The sequence below is a fragment of the Hyperoodon ampullatus genome (assembly GCF_949752795.1).
Source record: "Hyperoodon ampullatus genome assembly, chromosome: 5".
In the NCBI taxonomy this organism is placed as follows: Eukaryota; Metazoa; Chordata; class Mammalia; order Artiodactyla; family Ziphiidae; genus Hyperoodon; species Hyperoodon ampullatus.
This window is the reverse complement of record NC_136918.1, coordinates 58,323,578-58,343,442: the sequence shown is the minus strand read 5'-3', so window position 1 is coordinate 58,343,442 and position 19,865 is coordinate 58,323,578. Positions and strand designations below refer to the sequence as shown.

Below are 19,865 nucleotides of genomic sequence, written 5' to 3'. Positions count from 1 at the left end.
TATATCAAGTGATGAGCTGCAAAGATGAGACCCTGCTTCCAGAAAAGAAAAGAAACAGACCTGGCCTAAAGGGAACACAGAAGAGTCACAGGAATGCCCCTGCTGCTTTGAAAACCCCAGGTACCTCTTACAAACATACTGTACTCACAAAATAAAAGAGGGGGTGGGCACCCAGAGGACTGGCAAGAGCTTTGGTTCAGAGACCACAGAGGGACACCAAACACTTTCCACACACACTTTTCCTATCTAGAAAACAACCCCCCACCCTAACTGGAGCTTGGATCTCTGACTCTCTAACATTTTACTTAAAGTGTCATATAAATTTCACTGAATGTGTACGATCTCCTCTCTTCACCTACAGGTTTCCTCCTTTGGAGGAACTCTTTTTGTTGCTAGAGATGAAGACCTAGGAGGACCTATGCTAATTACCCGCTAGCACTCTTTCTGGTGCAATCAGCTAAGTGGAGGTTTAGGTACCCAGCTGGTCAGGTTCCAGGAGATTTCCCCTGCTAATTTTCAGTCATTCAGGAAAACAAAGGAGTAACTAAGATTGGGTTACCATGATTTTAAAGAAACCCCGTTCCTCCTTCCCTTCCCCCTGCCAAGATGTGTAGACTTCTGTATTTCACACTTTTACATCTGTTCTTCTCCAAAAATAAAAGCTGTTTATATTCAAGAAATGCTGACTACAATACCAGCATGAGTTACATCTTTGAAACACTCACAGAGAGAACATACATATTGTTCCCACCAAAGAGTGTGTGCAGTTTCTTCCCAGAGCAGCACCTGGGGATAAAACTGCAGGAGAGCTCAGCAGTGCTTTTATTTATTCGATTGCACAGAAAGAAAACTGTATTCTCTCTGACGGGTGCTAGAATTACCAGTTAAAGAAAACAGAAGAGGGGGTGGCCTTTTAGGAACAGCAAACACTTGGCTTTGACCTTATGAAACATAAGACTACTCAGTCTCTGGCCTCTAAGAGAGTCTTAGGGGTTCAAATAGAAAACCACAGCATTTCCAAACTCAAAGGACACTTTCAACCGTGCAAATGGCTGCAAAGAAGCCAATTCAAGTTCACAGTTTCCCCAGAACCTAAGACACCACCGGTACTAGAAATGAAACTGTCCCAAACTTGGTCCCACACAGAACACCTTGAAAAATGCAATTAATTCACTCCCCCATCTAAAGAGTAACTAACATTTCTGATTTAAATGCTGTACAATTCCCTGATATTTTAATAATATTAAAACCTCTCCTGAGAAAGTTGGATATGTCCCCCTAATTGTCAATACTGCAAAAAACATAATCATCTTCAACCAGAATTTTTTTTTTTTTTTTTGCGGTACGCAGGCCTCTCACTGCTGTGGCCTCTCCCGTTGCGGAGCACAGGCTCCAGACGCGCAGGCTCAGCGGCCATGGCTCACGGGCCAATCTGCTCCGCGGCATGTGGGATCTTCCCGGACCGGGGCACGAACCGTGTTCCCTGCATCGGCAGGCAGGCTCTCAACCACTGCGCCACCAGGGAAGCCCCAGATATTTTTTATATCCACTCTACCGATTATTATCTAACCATATCTTTCTCCTTTAAAATAGATGTTCCAAGAGGGGTCTTTGAATTCAGTTTTTTTTTTTTTTTTTTTTTTGCGGTAGGCGGGCCTCTCACTGTTGTGGCCTCTCCCCTTGCGGAGCACAGGCTCCGGAGCACAGGCTCAGTGGCCATGGCTCACGGGCCCAGCCGCTCCGCGGCATGTGGGATCTTCCCAGACCGGGGCACGAACCCGTGTCCCCTGCATCGGCAGGCGGACTCTCAACCACTGCGCCACCAGGGAAGCCCTTGAATTCAGTTTTTCAAAAGCATCTACCCCAGCAGTGAGTATGAAATAAAATGTTGATACATGCTCATTATCAAGTTGTGTACAAAGCTGCCTTAACAACCTTAATCGTCATCAACCTTCCCCCAAATAAAAAGACATGCAATATAAGCAGTGTGTTTATCTAAGAACTGTAGATTAAATAACAACATAGGGCATCTTTGTGGCTAGGTCAGAGATGTTTATGGATTGTTGTTACAAGAAATGTCTGTGGGATTTCTCTGTAAGGAAATCCTCTAACCTGCTGTCTAGATTCCAAACGTCCATTCCATTTTCCAAGCCTCAAAAAATAAACAACCCAAAGATTTCAGACTGCAAACAAAAGAAGGGATGAAAGAGTTTGTGAATACAACTCTTTTTTTCAGCTTCTAGGCAAATGTCAGCACCTCCTGGGGCTTTAAACTGAATCCTTACAGATCCATAGGGAAAAACAGGAAATTAACACCAGAAGGATGCATCTTCTTGATCATGGAGATGGGGCTTTTTCTGGCCCCTGAATAAACTTGCTAATAATAAAAAAAAAAAAAAAGGCAATGCAAAGAACAGTCCAGGATTATCAGCTGAAATGGTATCAGGTGATACTCGATACGATTTCAAGTATTCCCCTTTCTTACAAACAATTCATACACACAAAATATTAGTGTGAAGTTTTAAAGTCCACATTCTTAAAAGTATGTGCCTTCCACAATTTGAAGCCATAAGCCTTAAGAAAAAGTTGCAGTTACCTTACATAAATGACTATTTCCTACTCTGCAACATTGTCAGGCAATGTTGAAGCTGCTGAAACCGAGGATCTCACTTTGAGAACCACTGTTTAGGCAATTAACCTGTCAACCAGCTCTTAGAAAATCACAATGCACAGGATCACATTTACTGAGAATCAACCAGCCGCAGAATCCTCTTCTATCTATGGATAAGCCATGCTAGTCCTTGCTCCAAACACTCTCAAAATTGCCAACACAGGACGTACATGCAAGAGGACAATACACAGACACATGCCCAAAACGGCAAGAAATCATTACTATGGTGAGACTAAAGATGTTTCATTTCTCCAGTGCATTTCTTTATGATGCATCCTACTGCGCAGTTTAATGTATTTTTCTCAGATAGAAATTACTAAACCACAATGCATAGCCATTCTCCCTCTCACTACCCCACTTCATTTCACTTACTAATGGGAGTTTCATCTGAGGCCAGGGCACAAAATGTGGTGAAGGAGCCCATTTTAAAGCTTATATATATTATTAATATTTTAGTGTCTGTAAGGACCAAAGCCATGATCAACCCTCAGTTCTTAATGGTCAGAAATCAAGCAGAGGCATTGATAAGGTGCAGATATAATCTAAACTTGCCATCAGGCTGAACAAAAGGATGCACGCAAACAATCCAACAGAATCCCAAGCTCTAACTCTCCAATTATTGCATAGGTTTTTAAAGCATTAACTTCAAATGCATACTTTTCTCATGACCCTGTTCTGGATTTAAGTGCATTTATATCCAGATTATAATCAGAAAGTGTATTTAATTAGATATTGTTTGCAAGTACTTTGAGATATAAAGTGCTCTATAAATGCTAAATATTATTATTTAAATACAGTTTGCAATTACTGCTTACAACCTATTCCACCCACCACACTGCTATAATTTGATTACAGGAAGCACCCCCCCCCAAAAAAAAACCACCTAGAAGTAGAAATGATGAAACCATGTGCATGTGAAGCTCAGATTTTTCCCCTAGGTATAAATAATTCATAGGCATTTTAAATGGAGGGTTAGGTTGTAAAATCTAGTGAGATCAAGGCAGTTGGCCTCCACAAGACTGAAAACCACAAAGTTATGTTGATTTTATAAGTTTCTTACTTATAAACCAGGTGGAAAGTAGACTGTGGTCAAAAACACAGGGCTCTTTACTCTTTTGGCTGCCAACTCCGTCTTCCATTTTCTCCATTCCAATCTTAAAATATCTATATCTGTCTGAAAAAAAGTGTAACTCCAGATTTTGATTTTAATAATTATCTGGCAGATAAAAGCTTGAGAATGGCTCCTTTTCTAACATGTCTTCTCATCTTGCTATCTTCTGTGATAATCGCAAACTCAGTGGTCTTCAATTCTTAAAAAATGGAAACCTTTGAGCCTGATTCCACATGCCTTCCAAACACACTTGTTGGATAGTTCTCCAAAGAGAAGGGCAGATTAAACATAAACGTACCTTATATACAATGTAAAAGGAAATCACTGCTAATCGCAAAATGGTTCATATTTTATGCTTTCAGGTTTTTAGACAAGAAAAAGAACAATTAACATGTTCTAAGCTGACCTTGGTTAATTAAAAAACAAAATCACAAGGGAAGAAATATTTTGGAAATAACACTTAAGACACAACTATGCTCATCAAAGAGATCCTATGCCCCAAACGAAAGTCTTCTGGGAAATCTGTGAACCCAGGGAGATAATACATCAGATAATTCTGATGTCATGACAAGGGCCGTGAGTCAAATACTGGCCATGTGAGTTACTATGGGCACTGGCTTTAGGGTAGGTCAATCGTAAGTTGGGCCATTTAGAAGCTTTATGACCTTTGGTAAATTAATTGATCTTTCCAAGCCCCATGCATTCATCTGTACACTTACCTCACAGGAAACTGGGAGATAATTTGACAATGTCAAGAGCCTTAAAGATCATTTATAACTTTCACTGTAAATTGAACTTCTAAGAAGTTATTCTAAGGAAACAGAGATGTATACAAAGACTTATGTATAAGGATAAATAATGTATAAAAATAATGTGTACAAAGACTTATATATAAGAATGTTTGATTATCAAAGCACTATTTGCATGAGGTGAAAAGTTGGAAATAGCCAAAAGTTTCATCAGTAGGAACTGGTTAAATATATTATGATGCATCCCCACAGTAAAATGCTAAGTGGTCCTTAAAACATATGATTAGAAATTTGAACACTGACTGAATGAAGAAATTAAAAATTACATTTCTTAGGCATGATTATGGTATTGTGGTTATGTGATTTTTAAGATTGTTTATCTTTTAGAAATACTGAAATATTTACAAGTGAAAAGATATGATGCTTCAAAATAATATGGGAGAGGAAGAGGATGGGGGTGTAGATAAAATAAGATTGGGTACAAGTGGAAAATTGTTAATTTGGGGGCTCATTACACTACTCTACTTTTAAAAATAATTTTATTTAGATTTAATTGACATTCCATAAATTCACCCTTTTGAAGTATACAAGTGATTTTTAGTAAATGCACAGAGTTGAGCGACCATCACCACGACCAGGACACAAGCAGTCTCTTCCTATACCCTCTCTCCTCCAGCGCCAGCAACCCCTAATCTACTTCCTGTCTCTATGCATTTGCCTATTCTGGACATTTCATATAAATGGAATTATATAACATGTGGCCTTTTGTGTCTGGCTTCTTTCACTTAGCATAATGTTCATCCATGGTATAGCGTGTATCAGCACTTCCTTTCATTACTGAACAATATGCCATCTTATGAATATAATGCATTTTGTTCATTCATTCATCAGCTGATGGATGTTTAGGTTGTTTCCTATCTTTGGCTATTATGAATAATGCAACTAAAAATATTGGTGTACAAGTTTTTGTGTGGATATATGTTTTCAATTCTCTTTGGTATATACCTAGGACTGGAATTGCTGGGGCACATGGTAACTCTCTAGTTAACACTTTGAGGAGATGCCGACCTGTTTTCCTAAGTGGCTGCACCATTTTACATTCCCACCAGCAATGTAAGAGCATTCCAGCAATCTTTCTACTTTTCCGTAAGTTTTAAGCTCCCCATGATAAAGAATTTTTAAAAATTTTGCCATAGACATTAATAGTATGCAAAATGGCTGATTATTAAGTTTTTTTAAAAAGGTTGTAGATAATATATACAACATAATCTTAATTTTTTAAAACTATCCATTTAGCTATGTGTAGAAAAAACTACTAAGCCATATACCAAAATATATATGTGGTTATCATTGGGAATCATGAATTCTTTTCTTTTTTTCTCCATTTTCCAAGTTTTCTGCAATGATCATGCATTGCTTTTATAATGAGAACAACAAAAAGCTTTTTTAAATTTAAACATACTTTTAACAATTCAGCAGTCTTTGCTCCCATTCCCAACCTACATTTTCCGGACCCTGGAGGCCCAGAGGTCATCCTGGTGGGATTCCTAAGAAAATCAAAAGTACACATTGCCGGGCTTCCCTGGTGGCGCAGTGGTTGAGAGTCTGCCTGCCAATGCAGGGGACATGGGTTCGAGCCCTGGTCTGGGAAGATCCCACATGCCGCAGAGCAACTGGGCCCATGAGCCACAACTACTGAGCCTGCATTTCTGGAGCCTGTGCTCCGCAACGAGAGAGGCCGCGACAGTGAGAGGCCCGCGCACCGCGATGAAGAGTGGCCCCCGCTCACCACAACTAGAGAAAGCCCTCGCACAGAAATGAAGACCCAACACAGCCAAATAAATAAATAAATTAATTAATTAAAAAAAAAAAATACACATTGCCTTCATGAAGCTTGCTGTCTAGTAGTAAATATAAGCCAAGACAGAAAGTTCTGAGGTCTAAAAAAAAAGTTATGAGATCAGTTCGGAGAGGATTTACAAGTGAGAGGGCTAATTTCTATCTGAAAGGATCAGGGCAAATTTGGTGGAAAAGGTGGCATTGGAATGCTGAGTGCTGGGGCAGTAGGTACAGAAAAAGAGAATAAGGCAGGTCACCCCCTAAAGAGCATCCATGGGGAGAAGGAAGCTGTTCCCTATGGCAGGTGAGAAGGAACGGTCGTTAACTGCAGGGGATGGTGTGGGGCCCAGCTGAATTTTAACTGGTCTTGAAGTAAAGAGTTTAGTCTTTGTTCTGTAGACTGTGAGGAGGCGGGGAAGGCCGAGAATTAACAATACCCAGACTGGGCTTCCCTGGTGGCGCAGTGGTTGAGAATCTGCCCCCCGATGCAGGGGACACGGGTTCGAGCCCTGGTCTAGGAAGATCCCACATGCCGCGGAGCAACTGGGCCCGTGAGCCACAACTACTGAGCCTGCTGGTGCTCCGCAGCAGGAGAGGCCGCGATAGTGAGAGGCCCGCGCACCGCGATGAAGAGTGGCCCCCGCTTGCCACAACTGGAGAAAACCCTCACACAGAAAGGAAGACCCAACACAGCCAAAAATAAATTAATTAATTAATTAATTAAAAAAAAAAAAAAACCCAGACTGAAACTGTGCTTTAGGAAGACTAACGTGGCTGCAGTGCCCAAGGGAAACTGGCCAGGAGAAGGCTGGAGACAAGGGGACCCAGGCAATAGATATTAAGGAAAGATGTTTAAGGTTGGGGTAAAATAAAATGTGTTTTGAGAATTTCCAGGCACCCCCTTGAGATAACTAGAGGCATCCTGGGCATGTAAAAAAAGTGGATGGAGAATCATCTTTCTCTAGAGGGAAATCAGCTTCCAACCAGAATGGAAGAAATTATAAGCAGAATTCATCCAACATTTTCTATTTAAGTCCCCCCTCACTCTCCGCTAGGAACCTTATATTTCTATGTGCAGAATAACATTTCTTTCAAAACTATCACCCAGATTTTCTGGGAATTCTCAGCACGCTGCTAGTTCAGGCCCTTTTCTCACAGAGCTACTCCCCCCTGCCCACCACAGAAATGGAAGAACCGACTGAACATGAAAGCATCTTTCAGACACAAGTTATCCCAAATTCTATGAGAAACGCAGACTCAGACTGATTGGTCAGGGCTGCCATGATTAGATCATAGTAGCTCAAAGCTGGGTGGGCTTTAGAACCACTATCACTGAAAGAAGGAATGGCGTAGAACAAGAAGGGCACGGAAGATTAATTCCAGGGCAGACAGAGACACAGAAAGAAGAAAGGGTCAACCAGCAAGACTCAAAATTACGAGATCTCAAAGAGCCTTACTGATAACTGGGGAAAATATGATATACCCATAAAAGAAAAGTGTTGGGTATTCTTTAATCAACAAAATATTGCATGACCTCCTAAGTCAATAATTTGGCAAACAGCAAACCGTGACTTATATTAGTTTTTGTACAAAGATTACTCCAGTTAATAATGAACAATGAAAATGATTACACATATTTCTCTGATGTTCTGATAACTACCACTACACCCTATTTTATTATGAGGCAACATCATGGCAAAGAAAACACCTGTTTAATATCTCTAAAAAACAGCATACGTATCTAATTAAAAAACTGTTATGCTATTATCATTTTAAGATACCGTTATCTTAGCCATTCATGCAACATTACTAAATTCTCATTTAAGACCAAATTTAATTAATTGCTCCGGGGTAATGAATTACTAATGTTTCAAGATTTCTTGAAGCCCATGAGACCTCTGACCAGAAGGTTTTAAATACTGGACTTATAGTGTATCATTTCAGGCACCCACTCCCTGCCCCACACACAAACTTTGAAAAGGCACAGCCACAATAAATGTGTTTTAATTTGCATAATGGTTAATCCATAAAAAGGAGAAAAAGTCTTAAAAAAAAGAAAAGAAAAAGTTTTTAATGAATAATGCTGATACTTGATACTGGTTTAGAAATATGCTACTCTCCAAAAAGTTTCTGGGCTGAACTCACCTCGAGCAAAGGTCAACCCAGGCCATCAGAGGGTCAGACAGAGACCATGAGAGGTCAACATAAGGCCATACTGATATACATTCAAAGGAAAAAGTACTATTAAAAAGATGCAAGACCTTCTGATATCTTTTTCTCAGGATCATTTTCTGTTACACACAATCATTGGGATCAAGTGTTGGTGGAATCAAGTTTCCCATAAAATTCTATTTAATCATGGAATAGCATATCTGTGTAGTGCTTTACAGTTTTCAAAGCACTGCCATAAATACGTATTGATTTTTGAAACCTGTGTATGAGGAAGGCAAGCAGTTGTGATCATTCCCATTTTTGAGTTAATTATGGACAAAAGACTGATCCAAAGTCATAGAATTAATAAGACATGGACACAGAACCCAGTGCTCAGTCCACTCCATTAACTCATTCATTTATTCAACTAACTGGGACTATGGACTCAGAGATGAACGAGACCTAGCCTCTGGCCCCAAGGAGCCCACAGTTTAGTGAGCAGGTAGAAAGAAAACCCCATACCGTTTATAATACAAACGTAAAAAGCATAGCAGGAAGAATGCATGCAAGTCTTCCAGATGAGGTCAATTCTTAAACCTAGGTTTCAGTGGAGAAAGAAATATCTAGGCCCACCAGGGAGTGAGGGGTAGAGGGAGAAAGACAAGCAGAGGTCATCCAATTCTGTTCAAATAGAAAAGTGAGTGTGAGTCCTGGCAGAAACTTAAGAGTATGAAGTCAGCAGCGGCCAAACTTGGCCTTGACTGCCTTACTCTGCGGGCCAAGCTAAGGACAGCCATGGTGCTCAGATTCAGGTGTATGCTAATCTCCAAAAAGCTTTCTGGGCTGACCTCACCTCCTATGCAATAAAGCATACTGGTGGCACATTTCATTTCTTTTAATACTGTCATATCTTGAAGGAAGAATGACTCAAGCCCTGCATCTGAATGAGTAGATTGTTTTCTATAGCCTATGTATGTATACATACATTTCATACACCCACATGGATAGTTTATATCCGTAAAACTATGTAGAATATAAGTATCCACATAGGTTATACAAAACATACATAGAACTCTATAAACCTTGCATGCAGAGACATCTGAATAATGTGTATGTCTAGACCAACCCCTTGAGATATGTTTAGATGGAAAAGGGTTACGGAGAGAGAGGTTACCATGCAGGACAACCATCTGTCCTAGATGATTCAGACAGTCATTTGCCTGCAGAGGAGGAATTGAAGGGGTTGGACAAGATGAATTCCAAAGATACTTTAAAGCTCCATGGTTTAATGTTTTATGAGCTTACCTGCATGAAGCAGTTTCTCTATTTTTGATAAATAAAATTCCATGACCCGGGTGAAATAATTCCTCTCTGCCATTTTTTTTTGTGCTCAGGCAGAAAATGTATTATTGAAAACTGATTTAGCCACAGACAATGTGACTTAGAGCACTGAATGAGAAGTCAGGAAACCTATATCCTCTCCCCAAACCACCCTTCTCCCCTCCCCTACTCACCCCACCTCCAAGCAGGGAGGGGGCTGTGTGACCTTGGGCAATAGACTTGACCTCTCTGGGCTACAGCTTCCCAGGTATTAAATGAAAGGAGTGGCTAAGTGTTCTACAATTCTCTTCCAGCTCTACATCTATGAAATCATTCCTCTCCCTCAAGACTTAGTTTATCTCCACAGCTCTAAAAATCAGGACTAATAAAACTGGATTCAGATCACCTCTTTTCTAACCATCCTCTCTTTTCTTACTTTTTAAAACCATCCAAATCTTACATAATTTAAGTGATCAGTGCTTCCCTGGTTGCTCTGGTTTAAATTATGCATTGTTGCTATTTGGGGAAAATTTAGACTGGGTCCAGTCTGGGATCACTGGCTGAGAACAATAAGCCCCCAAAGTGAGAAAGGATAAAGGCCTCTCCAGACAGGATCTGCTTTTAATGCATTGAGCACAGAGTTTACAAAAAGGGCATTGATTGTGTAAAGAGCCACCAAAACAGCAAGGGACTGGTAAGGCTGCAGTAAATTCTCCTAGATGCCACTGACCTTGGCTGCATTTCAGGGGTCAGGCATTCCCCAGGAAGTTCTCAGCAGGCAGGCTTTCCTGAGGGTTTAGGAACAAATGAGACCTCTCATCTACATGAGCCCATCTCTCTTAATCTGAGAAAACAGAAAAAGATCATCTGCCCTCTGATTTGTGGAGATTACCTCTGTGGCCTTTGGACTCAGCTCCAAGCCTGCACAACTTACCCACCACAAGACTGGTCGCAGACCCCTGACCTCCGGGAAGCAATTGTCCCCACATCTGCACTTAAGTCCTCCTGCTAGCAGTTCCCCATCTCCTGGGCTAGCTGGAGGCTGTAGCCCTCCCTCTTTCCACACCTCCTACAGGCAGAAATACAGTGGCAAAGCACTAAAGCCCAAGCCACAAAGAGCAATTTCAGTGAATTGTGCAAAGATATCTTTTCAAAATACTGATCTCGCAAGCGCAGGTGTGAATCGAACTCCAGGTCGGCCGAGGAGCCCTTGTGGTTGCTCATAAGCTTGCAAGCTCTGGGTATCTCTGAAAACCTTCCCCAGGAAAAAAGCCCACAAGGGACACCTCCAGACCAAGCCCAACTTACAATCGTATCAGAGCGCTGTCCATTAGAGAAGCAACGTTGAGATTCCGGCTCAGGGAAATCGCAAGACTTGCCCATTGTTCAGACTCCCATCCCCCCGCCCCGTCCTCCTCCCCAGCTTTGCCACTTTCCTCTACCCTGAAGTCTGGGCCATCCATCCACCTGATTAACCCGCTGGCAGAAACTCCCAGCGCAGAAAGTAGGGCAAATGAACACACACAGTCTGTAAAGCAGGAAGCCACAGACTTGACCAAAGCACCCACCCCGTTACCAACCTCCACCCCCAGCTGCCCAGGGGGCAGCGGGTTCTGAATGTGGCCTTTCGGCGCCAGGGAAATAGCTTACTGTAATAACACATGAATGAGCTTTTGCTACCCAACTATCAAAAAAAGCCATTTCAAATGGCATCTCTGCTCCTTCTCAGCCCCTTGGCTGCCTCCCAGAAACCTCACCTCTGAGATGGAAGGATTAAGGAGAAGGGGAGGGTAGGTCAGGAGAGAGAGGATTAACGAGACTAAAGAAAAAGTACCACTTTGACCATAAAGGTAGTTCTTTAAAATAACAGTGGAGAAGGCAATGTCAAGGCAACTACTGAAGATTCAGGTATACAACCCCAAGATTTAGCATCTAACAATGTATTCTTCAGGAGGGCGTGGGAACTTCCAAGCTTCCCCTATCCTGCCTGTCTCTGTGTTGAGAGCCACCATCAATTCGGTCTCACCGACCCTCCCTGCCTCATGTATATACAATCGCTTTTTTTTTTAATTTATTTTTAGTTCAAGAGAGGAAAAAGCCTTGCTAAGATTGGTAGCCCATCCTTCTCAGACCCCCGCTGCTGCTGCCACCCACACCCCTCCCCCCCTTCCAGGCAGGCAGCATCTAATTAACATCGCAAGAAAGCTCTGCCCCCTTCCCCGAAGGAGTGTGTTGGGCTTGGGGGGGTGGGGAGGCGTCGAGGCTGCACTAGGATTCCTGGTATTCCGATCTCAAAACAACAGCAAAATGGATTCTATATCAGTGATGTCTTAGTCAATACAATGAAACGGCGTCTGAGGCAATTCACGTGAGGGTAAATGCAAACCAGGGGGTCTGGAGGGGGGTGGGGGTAGGTGCTTTACAAAGGACTAGCCACAGACCCAGAGAAAACACACACACACACTCTCACACACACACACACTCACTCACACTCCCAGGAGTTCCGGTCTGATTGGGGAAAAGCAGAGAACACATCCCTTTCACCTGCTTAAGTTCAGCCATAAAACTGAAATGTCACAGCCACAAAGTCAGCAAGCACAGGCAGGGCTGAGTTACAACGATAAATAAAGGTGAGCGGCAGACCTGCGTTTAAGAGAGCGCTGAGAGGGAGTCGGGGCGCCGACGGCAGAAAAGGGGGGGCAGGGGAGGCAGTTGCCAGCTACAAGACCAGCATAGCAATAGCTGCCCCCTTGGAGCGGCAGGTTAGGCTTCTCGGGGACAGCCAGGCTCACAATGTCATCTAGCAGGTAGCTGGAAAACGTGAGGGACCAGTGCCTTTATTCGCGCTGCTGTTATTCTTTTTGCAGAAAGGGACAGTGGGGTCTAGAGCCTTGGCACTAGACGACTGCCCGGGGCTTGTGTACACACACACGCACGCACACACACACGAGCCTTTCATTTTAATGCTCTTACACGGGTCTACGATGAAACTGGCATAAGCTCCACGAGTTCTCAGGGGAGCTTTGGCTGCCACCAAAGGAGGACACGTACTGCACAGCCCCTGCTGCGGGTGCTTAGCCAAGAGCACCTCAGCAACCCCCGAATCTAAGGTTCCCTCGCGTCGCATTCGCCCGCCTCTGCCCACCAGCCCGAGCCCCAGTTCCACGCACCGAGCCCATTCACCCTGACCCAAAACACTGGAAAGAAATCAGAAAACATGTTCCGCTCACCCTCAAAGCCGAGAGATCGATTTCATCCAGGCTGCGAGCCGGAGAGTCGCTCGCCATGTCGACTTCTTCGCGGGAGAAATGGACCAAAACCACCCCGAAGATTCCCCGTTGAAAATTCCACCTCGGTCTACTTCACTCGCGTCCTCATGCGGGTGTCGCGCCAGAGGCCCGGGGCCCAGCCTCCCCCGCCCACCCCGGCCCCACAGCGCCTGATCGCGATCCTCCGCGCGTCAGTCCGCCGGCTCCGGGAGCCCAGGCTGCGCGGATCTCCAAGCCCGGAGTCGCGGTGCGTGTGGGCTGCGCGCCCTGAGCAGCTAAGGGCGCTGGGGCTGCGTGGGTGTATTTAAATGGGACATGCTTCTTTGCTTGTGCGTGGATGGCGGCTGCATTGGCTGTTATAATGAGACACATCAACTCCTCCACTCAGCTGGGGGGGTGGGGGTGGAGAACCACACAGAACTGTCTATCACCGCTTCCTGGGAGGAGTAAAGAGGGCGGGGGGGAAGAGGCGGAGGAGGCGTGGTCTCCTACTGGGGAGAGGCCGCGCTTCCTGACCCGGTCCCTCTGCACCAACGTGGATGGGGGAGGGGCGCGCACCCTTTCAGCCCAGGTTTTGCGGGCTAATCGGGCTGGATCTAAAGAGCTGTTCCTGAACCCTGCCGTGCTTATCGTAGGGACAAGGGGACTTTATTTTTGTGTGTCCAATTCGTGCGCTGCAGCAAAATGGCCCTTCAGTCGTATTTTGAGGGGTTCTCGGCAGGGTTCAAATCCTCCAACGTTGAAAAAAAATCCGGAGGGAAAAAGAAAAAGAGCGACGCCCTCCCTCCCCCATTAATTATTTGTGGGGCTGGAGTAGCGCGGGCTGCTGCAACCGGTGCATATAAGGACTTGTGTGCAAGGAAGGGGGTCCGCCTCCAGCCACGGAACGAATGAGGGAGAAGCGCACTCGCGCCGGGCGCCCAGACCCCCGCTTCGGCAATTTGCAGCTGCCGCTGGGTCGGGTCCTCCTGCGGCCCCCGGGACCCCGCATGGCAGTTCTAGAGGGCCGGTCACTCGCCGCCTCCGGGCTGGGAAGGTTTGCGAAAAGCGGGAAAGCTGGGAGCTCTGAGCTCCCTCTTGGCCTCGCCACACCCAGGACCTACCCGTACCGCAATTCCCCCACGGAAACGACCGAACTGAAACGAGGATTGTTCTCTGGGTGCAATGGCTTGAATGCTTCAGGTAATTCAGAAGGCAATACTGGATAAGGCAGCACACGCCGCCTCAGGACCCTGCATCGTCCTTTCCGGCTGTGTTTCTGCTACTGACCTACCCAGATTGATAGAGAAAGTTTGGCTGGCGGATAAGATGTAACCCAGAAGATGTACGGCGTGAGAGCGATTTCACTCCACCCGCATTCTCATTTATAGGCCGTACGTTTACAGTGGTAAACCTGACATTCTGTAATCTGGAGTGTCAAGTCACTTCCCCCAGCCTCCTCGCACAGCCCTTCCTGTCCGGCCTTGGCCACGCGAAATACATAGGATGAAACGCTAAAATTGAACTTTTCTCCCAATACAGCAGTAGCTTCGAAAGCATTATCTGCACCTCTGTTAAGATGAGAATTTTCTTCTGGCCAAGTGTCCTGAGGGTTTTTTAGTCGTGTGGTATGAATATCAGCTTCAGAGCAATGCTTTTGAATGAATGAACAGAACCCAATGTAGTTAGTTCTTCAGGACTGCAGACGTTAGAAGACTTCCAAACAGCATTCTGTATGCGGTCTGCTGTTTTTGTTAATAATATTGTATTTATTTATATGCATCGTGCATCATGAAACTTGAAAATTGTTCCAACATCTCAGTGGCCATAACAGTTTAGGAGCTTTTGCCATTAAAACGTCAAACGTTTAAATGTGTCATATTTAAAACATTTGATTTGATCTCACATTTTCTAATAAAATCATCCAGCTCGAGGTAGTAACTGAGCCACCAAGTAATGTCGAAGTGACGTAAAAACCTATCATTTCTCATCGTCCTTATTTTTCCTTTCTCTGTGCCTTTTTTACCCTTAATCTAGATGACAAGTTAATGTATTGTCTCAGTATTGAAAGAAAATAATTAGGATCAGGTATTGATATCTATGAACAGAACTATTTTTAAAACTCCAAACATATGAAAAATGAGGTAAACATTTTTTTCAAGGGGAACCTTCATTTTATACCCCCAATTTTATTTGAAACATCACAAATAGGTCATTTCTTTTAGCGTTAATCAGCTATTCAGGACGTAAGGATGTCATGGTACTGGCACTAAATTCTACCCTTGGGTTTAGAATCCGATTAGAAAACCGTATATTCGGTACAGCGATGTGTACTAAGTGGGGGAGGGCTTCCTAGGAGCCTGAGAGGGTGATAAGAGAGTCAGGTGGAGGCAGGGATGCTGGTTGCAGGAAATACCATAAAAGGAGAGATTACAATAGCCAAGGTCCCTCCAGCTGGTAATGGAAGGAGGAAACTCCAGGCAGTTTGTGCTGGAGGTGAAGTAATTGTGGTGACTGGGCTGAGGAGGAAAGTAGAGGTCAGATCAGGTAGAGCTTTGCATACCCATTTAAGGAAACTGAACTTTATTTTTTAGGTCGAGTGTATATCAAATTTCAGCCATTTCTGTAAAAACTCCTAATGTTTTGCCATATCTGTAAACCTCCTGGACAGTTGTTATTTACTTAACATTTTTCTTTAAATCAACACTTTTCTTTTTTTCTCATATTTAACTTAAAAGGAAACATAAGTCACTACTGTGGATGGAAAGCTAGCAACACCTGCTAAAAAATAGAAGGAAATCATTACAATAAATACAATGGAAAATAAAACAATATTATTAAATTCTAAGTAACTACCTATCCTGAGTCTTTAATTTGTTAAAAGAGAGATTAGCAAATGCCAGAAAAGGCATTCAAAACTTGACCAAAGTGAGATTTTCTTCCTGGTGTAATCTGAAGGGTTGAAAGAATTGTTATCATTTATGTGCAGTTTGAAAGCCTGCAAAACAATATGATACGCTGTTTATGTCTGTCTAAATATGTAGATAACTATAAAAAGCAAGGACATAGGAAGCATACAGAACATGAACTTCGGGGCAGTGAGAAGGGAAGAAGAGAAAGAGGATGGGAAAGCACAAAGGAGGCTCCAACAATGGTATCTAATTTAATTTTTTTGAAAAGATCTTAGGGCTTCCCTGCTGGCGCAGTGGTTAAGAATACGTCTGCCAATGCAGGGGACACAGGTTCGAGCCCTGGTCCGGGAAGATCCCACATGCCGCGGAGCAACAAAGCCCGTGCACCACAACTACTGAGCCTGCGCTCTAGAGCCCGTGAGCCACAACTATTAAATATGCATGCCACAACTACTGAAGCCCGTGGGCCTAGAGCATGTGCTCCGCAACAAGAGCAGTCACCGCAATGAGAAGCCCATGCACCACAAAGAAGAGTAGCTCCTCCTCGCCAAAACTAGAGAAAGCCCGCGCACAGCAACAAAGACCCAACACAGCCAAAAATAAAATAAATAAATTTATTTTAAAAAAGAGATCTTAAGCAAATATTGCTAAATGTTTGGAATCATTCAGTTTGGATTGTTACTAATGGGTACTTGGGCCAAGGAAACAAGGTATCATCCCAAGGGACTACTACCAATTTCCAGGAGAAATGAGACCACACACACACACATGCTGAAGGTAAACTATACATACTTACATTGCCTGACCTCCACCATGCCCTGTCCTGCCCCTCTTCCTACCTCAATCAGCAAAGCAAGCACTCAGACTTAGAAGTGGTACCACAGATAGGCAAGTGAGATTTCCAAACACTAAGTAGACCAATTACCAATCATTCGTGGAAATCTATTACTATGAAAGACAGGCACTAATTTCTTTCTTTTTTTTTTAAATTTATTTATTTTTGGCTGTGTTGGATCTTCATTGCTGCATGCAGGCTTTCTCTGGTTGTGGCGAGCAAGGGCTGCTCTTCATTGTGGTGCATGAGCTTCTCATTGCGGTGGCTTCTCTTGTTGTGGAGCATGGGCTGTAGGCTCGTGGGCTTCAGTAGTTATGGCACGTGGGCTCAGTAGTTGTGGCACACAGGCTTAGTTGCTCCATGACGTGTGGGATCTTCCTAGACCAGGGATCGAACCCGTGTCCCCTGCATTGGCAGGCAGATTCTTAACCACTGCGCCACCAGGGAAGTCCAAGACAGAAACTGATTTCAGTCAATAAACAAATTGAAAGCTTCAAGTTATTTTTAATGGAGCAAAAATAGGTTTTATTATATATATATTTTTTACCCTCAGATGGATAATACAGAATCTTACATTCATAAAACAACCAGATTATTATGAAAACAAACTAGTTAGAGGACTAATTAAGAATTTATTTATTGAAATTTTTTAATGAGTTGGACAGTAATAACTAATACTGTGCTTCAGATACTCTTATAAGCATTCATGTATTAACTTATTTAATCTTTATAATCTTACAAAATAGGCAATATTATTAGAATATTCATTTTACGGATGAGTAAACCAAAAAATAGAAAGGTTAATTAACTTACTGAAGGCAACACAGTAATAAATGGTTGAACCAGAATTTGAACTCAGGCTCTTACTCACCATGCTATACTGACTTAGGCTGAACTGAAGGGTAAATTAGTAACCTAGAAGATTGGGCCCAGTTTTCTCCTAGATTGCAGGAGAAAGGATAAAGCAATGAGCAAAAATTTAAGTAATATGGAGAATAAATCCAGAAGTTTCAACATTTCTCTAACAAGAGAGCTAGAGAATGGATGGAAGGAAATACTCAAAGACATGAGACAAAATGTTACAATATCTTCAGGTTAAAAGCTCTCGTTTAGTGTATAAGTAAAAAGCATCACACTTGAACACACCATTAAGGAATTTCAGAGCATCAAGGATACAAAGGAAATTCTCACCAGATCACCTACTTCTCATCAGCAACAATGGATGCTAGTAGAAAATGGAACAAAGTATTCTAAGGGACTTGTTTTTAACTCAGAATTCTCTACCCAACTAAACTATCATTTCAGAGAGAATACAAAATAATGACATATTTTCAGATACATAAGGATTCAAATGGTTGATCATCTCTTAAATTATTATTGAAAAGTGTATTCCACCAAAGGGAAAACTGAATCAAAAAAGAAAACATGCAATACAAAAGTCAATGGTAAGCAAAAGTAGCAAACTCTGTTTGTTACCCACTCAAAGTCATTCTCATTCTTCCTTACCGGCAAAATTCTGATTTTGAGAATTTATCCTCCATGTGTTTCAGGAATATGGGCTCTCCCCAGCCCCAGAGAAAGAATGAATGTTAACTAGTCTACACGCATCATAGTTATCTATTCTCTCTCCTAATTCTTGGTTTAGACATGGATATATCATGCAACACTAAGTAAATAAAAGGGGGGTATAAGAATGGTTTTCCTCTTAAAAAACTGAAAAAAAAAAAAAAAGAAGAAGAAGAAGAAGGAAGCAAGAGAAGAGAGGAAGACCAGGAAAAGCCTGCTGCCTGTGGCAGCCATCCTCCAAAGTGGCTCCCAATGAGCCTCACCTCCTGGTGTGTGCTCTTGTGTAGTTCCATCCAACATAGAATACAGAGGAATTCCAAAACTGGGTAATAAAAGGCATTTCAGCTTTTACCTTGTTTTCTTGGGTCACTTGCTCTAAGGCATGGTTTCTCAGCCTCAGCACTATTGACATTGAATTCCAAAACTGGGTAATAAAAACTGGGTAATAAAAGGCATTTCAGCTTTTACCTTGCTTTCTTGGGTCACTTGCTCTAAGGCACGGTTTCTCAGCCTCAGCACTATTGACATTTTGGGCCTGAGAACTCATGTTGTAGGGGGCTGTCATGTGCAGTGTTGGATGTTTAGAAGCATCCCTGGTCCCTACTTACCAGATGCCAATAACACTTTCCATTTGGGAAAACCAAAAATGTCTCCAGACATTGCCAAATGTCCCTTAGAAAGCAAAATCACCCCCAGTTGAGAACCACTGCTCTAGGGGAAGCCAGCTACCGTGTCCTGCAGACATTCATGCAACTTGCCAGCCATGTAAGCTTCCTTGGAGTGGATCCTCCAGCACAGTCAAGCTTTCAGATGACTACAATCCCTGCTAGCCCTAACTGCAACCTCATGAGAGATCCTGAGTTAGATCCATCCAACCAAGCTGCTCCCATATCCCTGCCTCACAGAAACCATGATAAATAATAAATGTTATTGTTGTTATAAGCCACTTGATTTGTTATGCAGCAGTAGATATGTAATAGCTGGAGCTGGAGCAGCCATCTTCCTAACCATCACCAGGTTAGCATGAGCTTAAGAAAAAAAGCAAAATATGAAAAGCACTTGGATCCTTAATCACATCACTGAGCCACTAAATTAATCCAGGAACAACCTCTGAACTTCTTTTTACGTGACATACGTTTTTCTCTCTTTATTTAAGCTCTCTCTAGTTGCATATTTTGTTATGTGCAACCAAACACTTCCTGTTATGGAAAATAAAAATTAAAACTTTTAATAAGTTTTAATAAGTTTTATTGCTGATTCATAAAGTAAAAAGAAAAAATGATAATCTAAAACTAATATAATCTTATCACCATGATAAAGGGAAAGGAGAGAGAGAAAAGCATGTTAAGATTTTTGTCTTATTTGGAGATGTATATATATACTTTCTCTAAACACAGAAAAAATGTAAGTCAATTATGCAAGATAAATATGTGTCACCATATAGATAAATATAAATTAGACGT

At 42.7% G+C, this 19,865-nt stretch overlaps 1 protein-coding gene across 8 annotated transcripts in view; it reads right to left on the bottom strand.

The window, feature by feature from the left end:
- The window catches only part of TNIK (TRAF2 and NCK interacting kinase), a gene marked incomplete at both ends in the record, with an annotated part of 410,421 nt that extends 397,293 nt beyond the window's left edge, over positions 1-13,128 (bottom strand). For all 8 annotated transcript variants that reach the window (XM_079704808.1, XM_079704809.1, XM_079704812.1 and 5 more), the window contains one exon: positions 13,072-13,128. In XM_079704808.1, the coding sequence (XP_079560934.1) occupies positions 13,072-13,128 (57 nt within the window). The remainder of the gene's footprint in view (positions 1-13,071) is intronic.
- Positions 13,129-19,865: the final 6,737 nt, after the last annotated feature.